The 15,725-nt window shown below is 36.9% G+C and overlaps 1 protein-coding gene across 2 annotated transcripts in view; it reads right to left on the bottom strand.

The window, feature by feature from the left end:
- Positions 1 to 332: 332 nt before the first annotated feature.
- Positions 333 to 15,725, bottom strand: part of LOC149528034 (protein CHROMATIN REMODELING 4-like) — a 115,448-nt gene continuing 100,055 nt past the window's right edge. For both annotated transcript variants that reach the window (XM_089809281.1, XM_089809282.1), the window contains 3 exons: positions 4,336 to 4,403; positions 3,292 to 4,192; positions 333 to 3,081 (listed from right to left, as the gene is read on the bottom strand). In XM_089809281.1, the coding sequence (XP_089665407.1) occupies positions 538 to 3,081; positions 3,292 to 4,192; positions 4,336 to 4,403 (3,513 nt within the window). In that variant the 3' untranslated portion in view covers positions 333 to 537. The remainder of the gene's footprint in view (positions 3,082 to 3,291; positions 4,193 to 4,335; positions 4,404 to 15,725) is intronic.

Below are 15,725 nucleotides of genomic sequence, written 5' to 3' on the forward strand. Positions count from 1 at the left end.
ATCTTGCATCGGAATGCCTTCAATTATTTCCAAACAATATGCCCATGATCGTCAAGGGATTATATTTACAGCAGGCAAGCGATATTTGCTTTTTACAATTAGAAAATAAAATATTAACTTTGGCATCCCTAAAGTGGTACCTGCTGTGAAAAATGTAAAAAATTGAGATATGGGAGCTACAATTGTGTAAAATGGCAAACCTGAATTCAGCGTCAACAATTCTTCGCTACCACCAAATCTCAACCATTTTTCAATCTACGTGGCATTTAATGGGATCCCAAACCAAGAACCAAACACTTGCACATTAATTTAAAAAATGGCGAGCAGCTATGTGAACAAGAAAGCGCCCATAAACATTACAGCAACATAACATCTACAAAATTGTCAAAGGCATGTAAGAGGAGCTTGCTTGAAGGACGGGCATCCAAGAGAACCCATATACAATGCTTTTGAAAGCCTCGAGGCACAAGAATTAGACCCTTCTTTCTATTTAGATCCTTCAAGGATCAAGGTAAAAGAATAAATTTCATTATAACATTACAAGTCAGGTCTGCTGCTGCAATCATCAGATATAGTCTCTTCTGATGAAACTTCATTGTGATTGCTCAAATCATCATCTTGATTTACTCTACAAGGATCTGTATGTGTTTTACTTGAAGAATCACCACTATCAGTTCTACCTATACTGTCATTATCGTTTACCATGATCTTCTTGGAAATTTTTGATGTCGAGCAATGAGTGCCTTCTAAGGTTGATGTTTTCATATGCTGACTTAAACTTGAAACTTCACCGACTCCAGTCAGATCAAAAAGCCTCTGTAACTGATTTCGAGATGAGGCAAACACAGGGGCACAATAAGAGGTTTCTATGCGAGGTACATCAGCAACTCCTGAAGGGGATGGATCTGTTATTGTAGCCTTCTGAAGGTTTGATAATGGTAAACGAGAATTTAAAGTTGGAGCACTTTCATAACTTAATTGCAATGCTGGTTTTGAATCAGCACTTACTAATACAGTGCTTAAAGGCATACAACAGCTTGACTGCTTTAAAAAATCAGGTAATGGAAATTTAGCTGCTACACAGGGATTTGTGACTGAACTAGACTGGATAGTAACTTGCATAGAAGGAAGGCCAACTTTAGAGTCCTTCCACGACAATCCAGGCACCAACACCCTAGAGGTATGCTGGCTGTGGGAGCTAGTAATGACTATGTTTGGAAGTATGTTGTTAGCCACCTGTTCACCGGAAACAATGTGGGAAGGTCCATGACCATGCTTCCGATGTTTTTTCTTTTTCTTTAGTCTTCTACGGAAATCTTTTGGTGGCGAAGGAGGAGGTCCAGGAAATACAAAAGGAGAGAGAATCTGTTTTCCATCTCCATAAAGCAAATTTACTGCATTAGCAACAGCAGTGATTGTTGGAGGCAAAGCTGGTTCTGTTGGACGAGAGGGTATTTTGAAGGCTTCTCTCAACCAATGAGGTAAACTGTTTGTGACAGAGGAGCCACGTGGACCTTCTTCCTCATTCAAAATGGTACGTTGTGACATACGAAGACTGTCTCTAGACTTTTTCTTGTCCATGCCCCAGTTATCATGTCTGCGATCAAGAATAGATGCAAATCCATCTTGTGGTCTATGATCAGCTACATGATTTCCAGTTTCGGCAGAAAAGGCCCCAAAGTTAAGGTTTTGGTGGTCACGCAGCTTATTCAGTGACTTGTCCAGATAACTTGGTAATTTCAAATACTTGATCGGATCAGTCAATTCCCTCTGTAGCACTGGCATGCAAGCTGCTTCCCTCTCACAATTTGCTTGATTATTTTCAACATTCCAGCTGCTTCTACTACCACTTTGCTTGGAATGGGACCTTTGTTCATCTTTTCTGCTAGCTTCATAATCATATTCTTTTAAGCATTTTCCTGATTGGAAGGCTGAAATAGGTTTCCCTGTTGCAGGGTACACTGGAAAAGAAGTCTCCACATGCATCTTCCCAGATAATGAAAACCTGTCCACTCCATCTGCCAGTTGCTTTCCTTGATCCCTAGATGAAATCCTCCCAACACCCCCTCCATCTCCAACAGCCATCTCCCCAAGCAGACCTGCCTTACTAGCAGAAAAATCTCCTTTGAAGGGTGGTACAGGAGGTGTTTGCTCACTCATTAAATTAAAGGGTGCCCATTTGGCACAATTCTTTCCTTCATTGCTATCAAGCCAAGGGGACCTTGTAGCTAAGAATTCACCATGTGCCAGAACTTTCTCTGGGATGTGACTCTGTACTCTAGAAGAGACCCCATGGTCCATGCTAAAGTTGGGGAGTTTGTTCCCAACCGCCGTACTTCTGAATGGCCCATCCATTTGGCCTAGAACAGTTTCCTGCCGCATACTTCTCAGAGGTTGTGGTCCACCAAACATTTTTGCTTGTTCACTCTCCCACCGATCAGCAAGATCTTCCGCAGTTCGGGTTTTTGAAAACTTTAGTTTAGGATCTCGCAGCATAGCATCCCAATTGCCCCTACCATGCCTTCGTACTCCAGTCCACAAGGCATCCAATTCATCTTCACTCCAGGGCTCCAAAGTCTCCCATCTTTTGTGGGAATGCATTGCATATTCATCCCACTGGCTAGATATTCCTGAGCTCATTCGAGCAGCATCTGCATGCCTATTACCAACAGTAGCAGACGAGCCCATATCTCTGGCATATGAAATATAACCAGAAGTTAGCCCATATGCAGATGTCACTACTCCGCGTCCAGTTACAGCTGGTTGATGATTATGTAATGTGTCATTTCGCTGTGACCTTATATTAGTTACTGAAGTGACAGCTGGCAGATCTTGCAATGGATCATAAATGTTTTCAATATTCAATGCTGATGAAAATTTTGGAAACACATGATTATGTGTGGTGGTTTTAACAGTTGGCAGTTGTGATTGACGCTTTTCATCTAAAGGAGTATGCAGTGCAGGAATTTTTCCATGAGGAACAGACTTGCTAACATCTGCAATGGAATGTAAATATGGAACCCTCCCAGAAAGGAAACCTGATGGTGAGACAACCTGGTTAGCAGGAACATTGGGTGGCGCCTGTATATCACAAAGTAAGATTATTTAAATAGCAGTGGTAACACAGTCACAAAGTACTATGTATAATTCTATTTATTTGTAATAAAAAATTCAAGTTGTATCTTTGAATGTGTTGGACAATTATGGTATCATCCATTCAAAAAGGTAAGAGAAAATCAGTTTCCTACAAGAACTGGAAGATAAAAACATTACAGAGAGAATAACACTTACCCAAATAAAAGAACGACTTTCTTGTCCAAGGCTCTTGTAATGCTGCTGCTGACTATCAACAGATTTTGCCAAAGAATGGTGTGAGCTATTAGAAACATCACCTATTCCATGCTTATACAGCATTTTCTCTTCATCTCCCTCCCTGCCTGACAAGACTGGATTCAATGTCATCTCTGGTGCAAGAAAGGGAATTAGACCTTGAGAAGTTTTTGCTTGAGATTCTGAAACTTTGTGTTCTTTTCCACTCACAGCGTTCTCTTGATGTGAAACTTTCTTGCCAGTTGACTTTGGCGAGAAGTTATAATTTTGTGTCTTTTCAGGAACTGTTTCAAGAAATTGTTTCCAGCCTGTACCTGCCTGTGAGATTTGCACCGACTCCACTGAAGTGTAAGGTTGAAATGGGATCTTGTCAACTGCTAATGACTGCCCTCCAGAAAACGGCAAAACTGGATTATGATTTTCCATTTTACTGCTGTTCAGTATGTTCGGACCTTGAAACCCAGATGACAGTGTGGCACACTGCTCCACTTGAGGATGACAGCTTGTACTTTCTTGTTTGCACATTCCTTCATCTTTACCTCTTGCATCTGTTTTTTTATTCACGGTAATATTCATGTCTCTGAGCTGTTTCAATGGAAGACTGCGATACAAATCAATACCTTGGGAATGATTACTCTCTATAAATATTCTAGATCTCTCTCCACTGCCTTCTGCTGTACAGGCCATTTGAGAAACTTTAGTTTCTGCAGGTTGGTCCCCTGCGTGTGTATCTTCTGGTTGAGTGTATCTACCAAGTAAACCCACAGATGGATATGATCTAAAACCATAATTGTTCAATAGGAAACTTTCTAGCTCCTGTCTTTGCGCAATGCGTTCTTTCTGCCGAGCTCGAAGCTTTGCTCTGTTGATATCATAGGAAATGATACTCAGCCAATTAGTATAGTGGTATTTCTTCTCAAGTCTAATATATAACATTTCCATTAAAAAATACAGCTTTCCAAAACAAATAAAAATGTCTTGAAAATTTGAAGACTTGAAACTTACAATTTATTTTTCAATGCTCGACCAGCTGGAGTGTACTCAGGTTCACATTCATCATCTTCATTTCCACTCTATTCACAGATAAAGCACAAATGAGCATCAGGGTAAGCTACTTAATCAAATAACCATACACCAACAAAATAAGGGCATTTGTAAGACCCAATCAACAATTAAGATGAACTGTCCGTCACTTTTGGGGCCTAATGGCAAGTTGAAAGATCAAAACAAATTTATTTACCACGGAGACGAAGGTTAATACCCTCAAAACAGGTCAGTTAAAAACCGGGTGCTTGAAAATTTTGACAGCATAGAAACAGCCCTCATTAATTCTTCACCTTCTTAGATGAAAGATGGCTGATATATAAGCAGCATTTCTAATAGAAAGAGTCAAACATGCATACACTAATCTCTTTTAACTAGTACATAAAGATGTTTTGATGCCTTCAATGATTCTCATTGTGTAGCTAGAAAACAATCCGAACATACCAGCAATTCTCTGCAGCAAAACTCATGTTATTCCTCTTTAAGCGGCTACAACAATAAATGAAAAAATAAATGCATGAACTACTTATTTATTCGTACAAATTATAAAGTAAAGGCATGTAAATGACATTATTTTTATATTTTCTGTACTACTCCTTCAATTCAAAATTATTCCTTGTTAAACGGGTTCTGTTCTAGTCCTGCCATTTATTAGATTCTATAGTCACTATACCAAAAGCCCCTACTAATAGTGAATAGTGTCCACCAGTGTTAAGGGTGATGTTTTCATCCCACCAAAGTGCCAGCTAGTGAAACTCTAATGAATGCATGAGTCATGACCACCCTGTCATTTGGTTCAAGTACACACCCAGCATCACAATGCAAGAATGCCTATAGGAGTTCACCACTGCTTGGTTTTCGTCTAGGCAGGGCATTACAAACCCAACATGCTCCACTAGGACTGACCTCCAGACCTCGGCTCCAACACCAAAGGTAGATTTTTCATTCGACCAAAGTTCCAAGAGATGAACCCCTTCTCGGACAGACGTGGCCACCCCGCCATTTAGTTCAGGTACTCCCACCAGCACAATGGTGAAACCCATTTCAGGGTTCAGCACTGCTAGGTTTTTGTCCACCAGGCATTCCAAGTGCAAATCAACCTTGCTCATTAGCAAAGCCCCATCATCCTCGTTAATAGTTAACATGATACCCCCCCAACCAGAACTATGCAGAACACATTCCAGAGATACCACAAGAAAATTGTGGTTATAAAATGATGCATCTAAATAAAATGTAACTAAATAAAGCATTCAAAGAGATATAGAAAAATTGAATAATACAACTAAATTATTAATCAGCCAGCTCTACATTCTGGTCATAAATATAATAATAAAGATTAGAAAAAGGGGACAAGCAAAAAGCATAAGATGCAAAAAATGCCTGGTATTGAATAAAAAAACCTTCACCTAGTAAAATGATGCATATAAATAATAAATCTTAAAGCAATTATAACTCAAGAAGACTAAAACATCTTCAGCATAATCTAAACTAATTGCTACTACTAAGCAGCAAAATCAACCCTGTGAAGATGTAGGGTATGGGAATAATTACAAGGTTGGATACACCATTGAAAATCAGGATGTATGGGTACACACACATGCGCACAAACATACCAGAAAATAGAGCACAGATATGAGGACTGGGGCCTTGTGCCAATAAAAAAATTTCCTGGTCAGTGAGAAATGATGTATAAACATATGACAAAAAAAATAGAACTATATGTTACTTGTTGAATGTTCACATGTATTGGCTATTGCCACACTCAGCAAAAAGGATAATACATGACAGTGCAACACAAAAAAGGTAGGAGTATGGTGCAGTGTATTGTGTGAGATTTGCCTCTGGCAATTTTCAGAGACATAGCTTTAAGAAGATTACTGGAGACCTAGCACTAGACTGTATTATCCAAGCATGAGAACTTAATGCTTACTCTAACCAACTTGATCAAGCCCAAAACAAGGCTCGACTTAGATCTTTCTCTCATGGAAAGATATTCTTCTAACAGATCTTCATATGAGCCTTTTGACATAGATAAGGACTTCAAGCTCTCTTCTTCTTGATGAAGGTATGGATAGGTTTTGAACTTATAACACAATTTGGAATGGTGGTTTACCTTATTGATACTGGAGAATAATCAAGATGGAGTATAACATCCTTATGCAGACTTTGTTTGATAGGAAGACATGGAAAAATAGAGTTACTCTACCCATTCTGGCAAAAAAAAAAATATTATTATTTCAAATTTGATTTTTTCATCTTGTTTTAATTTAACTTGTTTTACTATTGTTAAATAGAAGTTGTAAATATTTTTCTACTTCTAATTTTTTCATGTTTTTTGATTTCACAACATTAATTTACCAATATTTAGAAATTCAAAATAATAATAAATGTATTCTGTGTTAAGAATATAGCTTCATTTGGATTGAAGCATCTGTATTTATTATGGTTATGAACATATATATATAATTGTGATATTGATCTAATAACATATATATATAGAATTGTGATATACATATATATACTTGTATATATTATTGTACATACTATTATTTAATTCTACATATTTATTCATGTTATTAAATGTCATTATAAGTCAAACCATATTAAATATTAATATATTCTAACATGGATGGTAAAGGCAAATAAGTATTTTATTAGAATTTATATTGGTCATGGAAGGTCACAATCTCATGAGAGGTTGTGACTCCCGTGGCAACGCAGCCTCCCATGATATCGTGACTCTCCTTGAAAATACATATGATGATATCAGGTGACTGTTCTAATCAACGAATTAATAACCAAGGCATTCTAGATACCTACAGTCATCAGATTATTTGGACAGTCTGCATTCTGGAATTCTGAGATCAGACATTGTCTTCATACTTCATCTTACATTCAAGGATAGGATATTATTCATAGATTAATAATACTACTGTACTTAGCTATTCTCTAGATCAGATCCAAGATTGTTTACATGGTATCAGAGCCTAACTAGAGGAAAATTCTAAAGACAAACTTACATTACTCCTTCCTTGTACAAGACAAATTTTTTTGCTTCATTCAAAATGGTGAACAGAATCAAATAAGAAGACAGATTGGAAGGGGCGGTAAACTTTCCTTCCTGGAAAATCCAAATAATAGCATTACCTGAAGAACTTGAACTGGGGTCCTTCATAGAAAAAGATATAAAAATGCCTGAAGAAGAATCAGAAAAACCTGCTTGGAAAAGACGGAACAATAAGGCTAAGAAAATTATAATTGATGTTGTCAGGGATCATATACTTCCTTCCATATCAAGTTTGAAAACAGCGTTGAATAAACCTTACAATCAACATATATCCCCATGACAAGTGAAAGGATGGATGATTCTTTATGACTTTTAGTTTAAGCTAATTCTAAATTTCTATCTAAATTTAACCTCTTATTATAAATCTTGATATATTTTGTTGATCTTCGTCTCCGTTGAATAAACATTACAATCAACATTTCCAACTAATCAGAAATTGAAAGTCTCAATCCCTCAATTAAAATGCTAAAAATTTTACTTTCCCTTTAAGATAAATAGATAGATGAGATTTTAAAGTCCACGAGGCACACTTTTCCCGCTACACTAACTTTGTTAATTCGGTTCGCTTTTTGTGTAGGCTTATGATGATCCCACCAAACTTCTCAATGTTCTCCTTGTTGAATAGGTTGTATTTAAGACTATAAAAGATACATTTGAAGTAAACAATGCTAGCAGAAAACTGACATTAAAACATCAGCTTCTGAATATAAAAATAAATAATGGAGAATCAAGGACAACTTACTTCTTAAGAATCTCTGAAATAAGCAATCAACTTGCCACCATTGGAAACAACACAGATGGTGAAGAACTTACACTAATTGCTCTAAGAGGCTTACCTATACCATAGGAATCCTTCATTCAATGTGTAAGTCGTCCTTCCCTTCCTAAATTTGATCAACTCAAGAATGAGTGCATTCAAGAGGAATCTCAATTAATCTCTAAAGGAATCTACAAAAATCAGTAAGGGGAGATTCAAGCCCTTCATACCAACAACAAATGCAAAGGGAAGAAGAGTTAGTTCAAACCAAAAAGAGATAATAATCCTAAACATCAAAAGGAAAGGGATCTATCCAAAGTTCAATGCTATCGATGTGATAAACTTGGTCACATTTGAAGATTCTGCCCTGAAAGAAAGAAAAATCAAGCAAACATATCCGAATCTCTTGATGTTGAAAATCCTTTATTCTTTCTAGCTTTATCAAGTGAATTAAACACAAGCAATAATACTTGGAAATAGATAGTGGAGCATCAAGACATGTAACTAGATTTAGAAGTCAGTTTGAAACATTTGAGAAGTATGGCACAAAAGAAGTCACAATTGGAGAGGACTCTACTTATCCTATAAAAGGAATTGGGACCTGCTCTTTACAAATACATATTGGAGAAACTCTGCTATTAAAAGAGGTGTTATTTGTACCAAGAATAAAAAGAAACCTAATTTCCATTTCGGGTCTAGCTCATCAAGGATATCGAGTCACCTTCAATGAGGATAAAGTATTACCATGGCCTCCAACATAAAGAAGGCCATCAATATAGGATCAAGAGATGGAAGCTTGTACAAATTGAACCTTAAAGCAATACAACAAGCTCTAAATCATGAAGTTCATAATTCTAATGAACTTTGGCATAGAAGATTATGTACCTTGGCTTTAGTGCTCTTCGCACCATAGGGAAAATCACAAGTCTACCTAACCTCAAATCTGATCAAATTAGTAATAAGAAAAATTAAGAAAGGGTGTGCCTTAGGAAAAAATAAGAAAGGATATTTTCCCTTAAGCAAACACAAGTCTAAAATCACACTAGAACTTATTCACACTGATTTATGTGGAACCATGTCAACACCCCTCTCTAGGGAGATTATTGTACTATGTAATCTTCATTGATGACTACTCCAGGTAAACTTGGATATATTTTCTAAAACTTAAAGAATCCAATGAAGTTTTACAAAAATTCAATGAGTTCAAAGCTCTTGTGAAATATCACACTAGATAAGATAAGATAAGATAAGATAATGATATTAATGTCCAACAAGAGACCAACAAGGGTCTAAGGGACTGAAAGATACAACCAGGAAGAAGAGCAACCCAGAGGAAGCACCAAACGGTGTCCGAAAAAGAGCGAACAGGAAAACAAAGAAAGAAAAAAAAAAGCAACACAAAAGAGAAGGACTAGAAATCCTTTCTCGGAAAAAAGAAGTCCTTCACAGAAGGATAAGGCCCTGAGTGGCCGGAGGTCCGGGCCCATCTCTGAATAGAACTGGAAGTAAGGTGCCGCAATCGGGTGAGTAGAACGAAAATAAAAACATTTAGATCTAATAATGGAGGTGAATACACATCTTACATTTTCAAAGAACTCTGCATTTCGTTGGGATTAAGAGGGAGACTACAATGTTGTATAATCCACAACAAAATGGGGTTGCAAAAAGAAAAATTAGGAGTATTATAGAAGCAGCAAAAGCCATGATTCATGATCAAAATCTATCTATGTCTTTCTGGGCTGAAGCAGAAAATACTGTTGTCTACATTCAAAACAGAAGTCTTCATGCAATGCTAGAAAATATAACTCCCGAAGAAGCTTTCTCAAGAATCAAACCAAATCTTAGTCATCTAAGGATTTTCGATTGTCTTGTCTACGTTCACATCCCTAAAGAGAAAAGGTCAAAACTAGAACCTTCCGGATGGAAGGCATATTTGTTGGCTACAATGAAACAACGAAGGGATTCAGAGTATACATTTCAGGGCAAAAGTTTGTTGAAATCAGCAGGGATGTTCAATTTGATGAAGAGATTGCTTTCAAAACATCTTTAAACAAAGAAGACGAGGAAATTGAAAATTAGAGGGAGTTTATCATAGAAGATGAGTACAATACTGAGAATAAGCAGGAGAACACTATAGAAGATAATTCATCCGAAGATCTAAGGGAGAATCTCCCAAAAGACAGAGACTTACTTCCTTCCAACACTGAAAATGATGAAGTTTCAAATCACAAGAAAAGACCACTATGGGCAAGAAAAATGATTGAAGAGAACAATGTAGAACCCGATGAAGTTTCTAGAGAAAATAAGAAAACTAGAAATCAAAAATGCTATGTTGCCTTAGTAACAAAACTCACTAAAACAAAACCAACTAATGTCGAGGAGGCCTTAAAAGGTCAAGCATGGAAAGATGCAATGGTAGAGGAATATCAATCCATTCTAAAGAATGATGTCTGGGATATTGTTGCTAGACTTAAAGACAAATCTGTGGTATCTTCTAAATGGTTGTTTAAGATCAAGTATGCACCAAATGCTATGTTGCCTCAGTCACAGAACTCACTAAAACAGAACCAACTAATGTCAAGGAGGCCTTAAAAGGTCAAGCATGGAAAGATGCAATGGTAGAGGAATATCAATCCATTCTAAAGAAAGATGTCTGGGATATTGTTCCTAGACTTAAAGACAAATCTGTGGTATCTTCTAAATGGTTGTTTAAGATCAAGTATGCACCAAATGGAAGTATTGAAAAACATAAAGCAAGATTTGTTGCAAGGGTTTTTTCTCAAAAGGCTAGAATTCATTAAGAAGAAATATTTGCCCCTGTCACACGATACACTTTGGTACGGATGATAATTGCTATTGTTACATCCAGAGGTTGGAAAATACATCAAATGGATGTAAAGACAACCTTCTTGAATGGCATTATTGAAGAAGAAGTTTACATAGAACAACTTGAAGGATTCATGACACATGACCAGAAACTATATGTATGTAAACTGAAGAAAGCATTCTACGAGTTGAAACAAGCTCCCAGGGCTTGGTATAAGTGTTAGGATTAACCTCAGACAAAAATAACAGTTACATGCAAATATAACCAATATCAGAAAACAATAGATCGCACATAAGAGAACACAAGACACCAAGATTTAACGCAGTTCACCTAATCCCTAGGCTACGTCCACCAACAGTAAGTCCAATATTATTATTATTATCCAGTGATTACAACCTAATTACAATCCGTAATCCCTTACAGCTCAATATTGTCGCAAGAACCAATTTTCGCATCACACATTATTAAAGTCCCTAACCCTAAGCCTTTTAATACAAGCTTTTTTGCTGCTTACAAAATTAGGGCTAGAATAATAGAAAAATAGTAGTTGACGCCTTTTACAATATAAGGTCATTTTTGGCTTCGGGACCCTCGTGGGGGCATTGCCCCTCGACCCCACCTTGTACTGCAACAAAGAGCACACCTAGGGCGCTGCCCTAAGACCCCGCAAGGGTGCTGCCCCCAAACCCCCGTAGAAATAATATAGTGAGAAAACTGCGTCGAATAAACCTCCAAGTCTAATTACGCTCCACCTCACAACAATGAGTGGATAGACAACTATCTTCTCAAATTGGGATATTCAAAAAATGAAGCTAATCCAAATATATATTTCAAAATATTTAATGACTACATGTTGATACTCATTCTTTATGTTGATGATTTGTTGATAACAGGTGCAGATCATCTTATAGACAAATGCAAATAGGATCTTATAGCAGAATTTGAAATGAAGGATCTAGGTCTTCTACAATATTTTGTGGGCCTAAAAGTACAACAAAAGGAAAATTACATCTTCCTAAATCAAGAAAAGCAGACTAGAGATTTACTAACCAGATTTGGAATGATGGACTATAAACCCTTATCTACTCCAATGGAATCTAATCTTCATAAACTTAAAATTGAAGCAGTAGATTTAGAACCAGTAGATCCTACTCACTATCGACAAATTGTTGGATCTCTTATATACTTGGTGAACACTTGACCAGATATCTACTTTGCAACAATGTGTTAAGTCACTTCATGTGTGAACCCAAGAAGATCCATCTTATGGCAGCAAAACATATTCTAAGGTATCTTCGAGGAACAATTGGACTAGGGCTGAAATATGAAAATTCTGAACTACAACTTCAAGGGTATATTGATTCAGACTGGGCAAGTAATTCTATTGATCGGAAGAGTACTACCGGATGTTGCTTTAGCATTGGATCAACTATGATATATTGGTTTAGTAGAAAACAGTCAGCAGTTGCTCAGAGCTCAACGAAAGCAGAATATATGGCAGCCCCCACAGAAGCAGGGGAAGCAGTATGGTTAAGGAAACTTTTATATGGACTATTTGGAGAACCATTTGAATCCACTACAATTCACTGTGACAATCAAAGTTGTATTAAATTATCAATTAACCCAATGTTTCATAACAAGTCCAAACATATAGAAATTCCTTACCATTATATAAGGGATATGGTGGAAAGAAATGTTATCAAGCTAAGGTACATCAGTACTGATGAACAAAAGGCTGATATCTTCACCAACCCTCTTGCTAAGTTGAAATTTAAGTATTTCAGGAATAAACTTGGATTATCTAAACTATAATCCAATATTATGTAAACTTTTATTGAATATATAATAAAATCAGTATTGCAATATTGTGGATGGAGTGTGCGAAGAAAGATGACAATCCTTCTTGCGGTTAAGGTCACCATTGTAAGATGACGATCTTATCAATAGGTTGACTTGTTGTCATGTGTCTATAAATTGGTTAAAACATATGATGACGGATGTATCTAGACTGTCTACATTTGGGTTGAAATCCCGAATTATGTTAATATTTTGAAACTATGTTATCACCAAGAATAGTGATAATGGTTGTGTCATAAACAGTGAAAATGAATGAAATTCATTTCCTCAAACTGATACAAGTGCCTTGGATATATTCAATCCTCTTTTCACTAAGAGGGAGTGTTAAGAATATAGCTTCATTCAGATTGAAGCATCTGTATTTATTATGGTTATGAACATATATATATTATTGTGATATTGATCTAATAACATATTCAAATATATGTGTGTGTGTGTGTGTGTGAGAGAGAGAGAGATTAAATGTCATTATAAGTCAAACCATATTAAATATTAATATATTCTAACATGGATTGGTAAAGGCAAATAAGTGTTTTATTAGAATTTATATTGGTCAAGGAAAGTCACAATCTCATGAGAGGTTGTGACTCCAGTGGCAGTTACCACGGGAAAGTCACACCCTTCCATGATATCTCCTTGAGAATATATATGATGATATGACTGTTCTAATCAACGAACTAATAACCAAGGCATTCTAGATACCTACAGTCATCAGATTATTCACAGTCTCTGCATTCTGGGATTCTGAGATCAGACATTGTCTTCATACTTCGTCTTACATTCAAGGATAGGATATTATTCATAGATTACTAACTACTGTACTTAGTTTTTCTCTAGATCAGATCCAAGATTGTTTACATTATGTAACCCACATATTTCATAAATGAATTTGGAATAAATCTAAAACTATTTTAAAAGGTATGTATGAGTTTCACTGTCAGTAAAAAGAAATTTTACACAATATGATCATGGGAAAAATCACATAGAATCTTCATGGTCAAAACTAAATCTAGAAAAGTATTCTTTCAAACATGGTAAGGAGGATCAGACAAACAATTTTAAGGCCTAATTTATACACCTAACTATGCCTTGTAATGGGTATTCTAAGTTTTCTTGCAACTGAAGGATTGACAAGTTAGGAATACAAGTGTTAGTTTAAGTTAAGGTGAAACTGAGATACCGGATCCCTCTGAAAAGTCCCTGATCCTGGTTCCAGTGTGATCCGGATCCAAATAACTCCCAAACTCTGCTTGGATCTTGGCAGGACTCCAGAATGGAATCTGGAATCACCACAGGACTGGGATCCGGCCCAAAAAAATATTTGCTGAATCCCCGAGCCCAAATCTGGATCCAAATCTGAATCCGAACCAGAAAAAGGATCGCCTGCTTAGAGGTAAGTTTAAATGGTGTTTAAGGTTGATGTTTTGTTTGATTCATGGTCTCAAGCTAACTTCATTTCACAATATTTTAGTGGACAAGTTAGGCTCTAAAAGGTTAAAATTGTTCAACACCCCAAACCTTATAAATTGAATTGAATCAGATCAGAGACATTATTGCTATGCTACTAAGCAACCAATTCAAGTTGAGATTTCGAGTTGGAACATTGTTGACTAAACATTGTTTGATGTTACTACTCTAGGTGCATGTGGTGTCACCTTGGGCAATTCATACTTGTCTGACTGCACGGCAGCCTTCTATAGGAGGGTCACAGATACCAAAATAATCAAGATACAAAAATCCTTCATTTTGTATAGTTGCTGCACAAAAAGCAGCCTAAGAAGACCCTGACTTCTCATGGGGGGATGCTTCCTCTGAAGAGAACCAATGTTAAGCAAATTCCTCCAAAGCAAATCAATATTCTATCTTATCACACAGATACTAGGAGCAAAGTTGTACAACATTTGGCTTATGTTCAATTTGTGGAGCAAGGCAAGGTGACAGTTAAGCCATCAGTCAAGAGGATCTTCCACTCACCTGCATTGAGTCTTCTAGTTTTGGGGGACAAAAAGATCCTGAATTGGGGAGTCAAGGTCCAGAAATAGATCTGGTTTTATACTTGTGCCATAAATTACACCTTGTGGAATTCTTCATTTCACGATGCCTCCACTTTCGCCAAAAACCGAAATTCCACATGAGCTTCCACATCCCCCCATCTGCCTTGTCATTACCCTTGTTTGGATTCTTGACCACAATGCCTGTTTGACTCAGATTGCACATGTTGTGGAGACGTCAATGCAGCATACACTCATTCCTCAAAAATCTGCAAATGTACAAGTGGCCTACCTGTTGTTCCTACCACTGTAGCGCCTCTTCCCACTATCCACCGACATCAAGAATCATCCAAGATGCTTAAAACTTCATTTTGGGCTCCATTTTCCCAGCTCACTTTCACTCCAACTCTTTGGCCATCTTGTGTTTCCATTCTATCACTTCCATTGCATACAAGGTATTCTCAACTTCATTCCAGTGAAATCAAAACTTCGAAGGTAATTCATCTCTCATCTTGCACTCACTCACTATTATTAATTTATTAAGGTAAGCACATCAGTATATTGGTTATCCATGAAGGTGGAAACACCAAGACGAGGGTTTGACTTTGGCAAGCCTCTAAATTAGGAGCCCCGACATTTTTCTTGTCGTCATATGTTAAGGATCGTGGGGCAGATCGAGGTGATGCATCAAGAGTTGTCTTCAGAACAGTTTGTAAGGAATTCGTTTTTATCTCTTTGTTTTAGAATAGCTGCTTTCTAGTTAATTTGTACTTTCCACTACTCGAAGCAAGTTTAGTTATATTCCTGTATAGCTACTTGTCTATCTCGTACCCTTCTGGAATGGGACTCTGT

The sequence above is a fragment of the Cupressus sempervirens genome, chromosome 11 (assembly GCF_028749045.1).
Source record: "Cupressus sempervirens isolate cs-2001-9-10 chromosome 11, ASM2874904v1, whole genome shotgun sequence".
Classification (NCBI taxonomy): domain Eukaryota; kingdom Viridiplantae; phylum Streptophyta; class Pinopsida; order Cupressales; family Cupressaceae; genus Cupressus; species Cupressus sempervirens.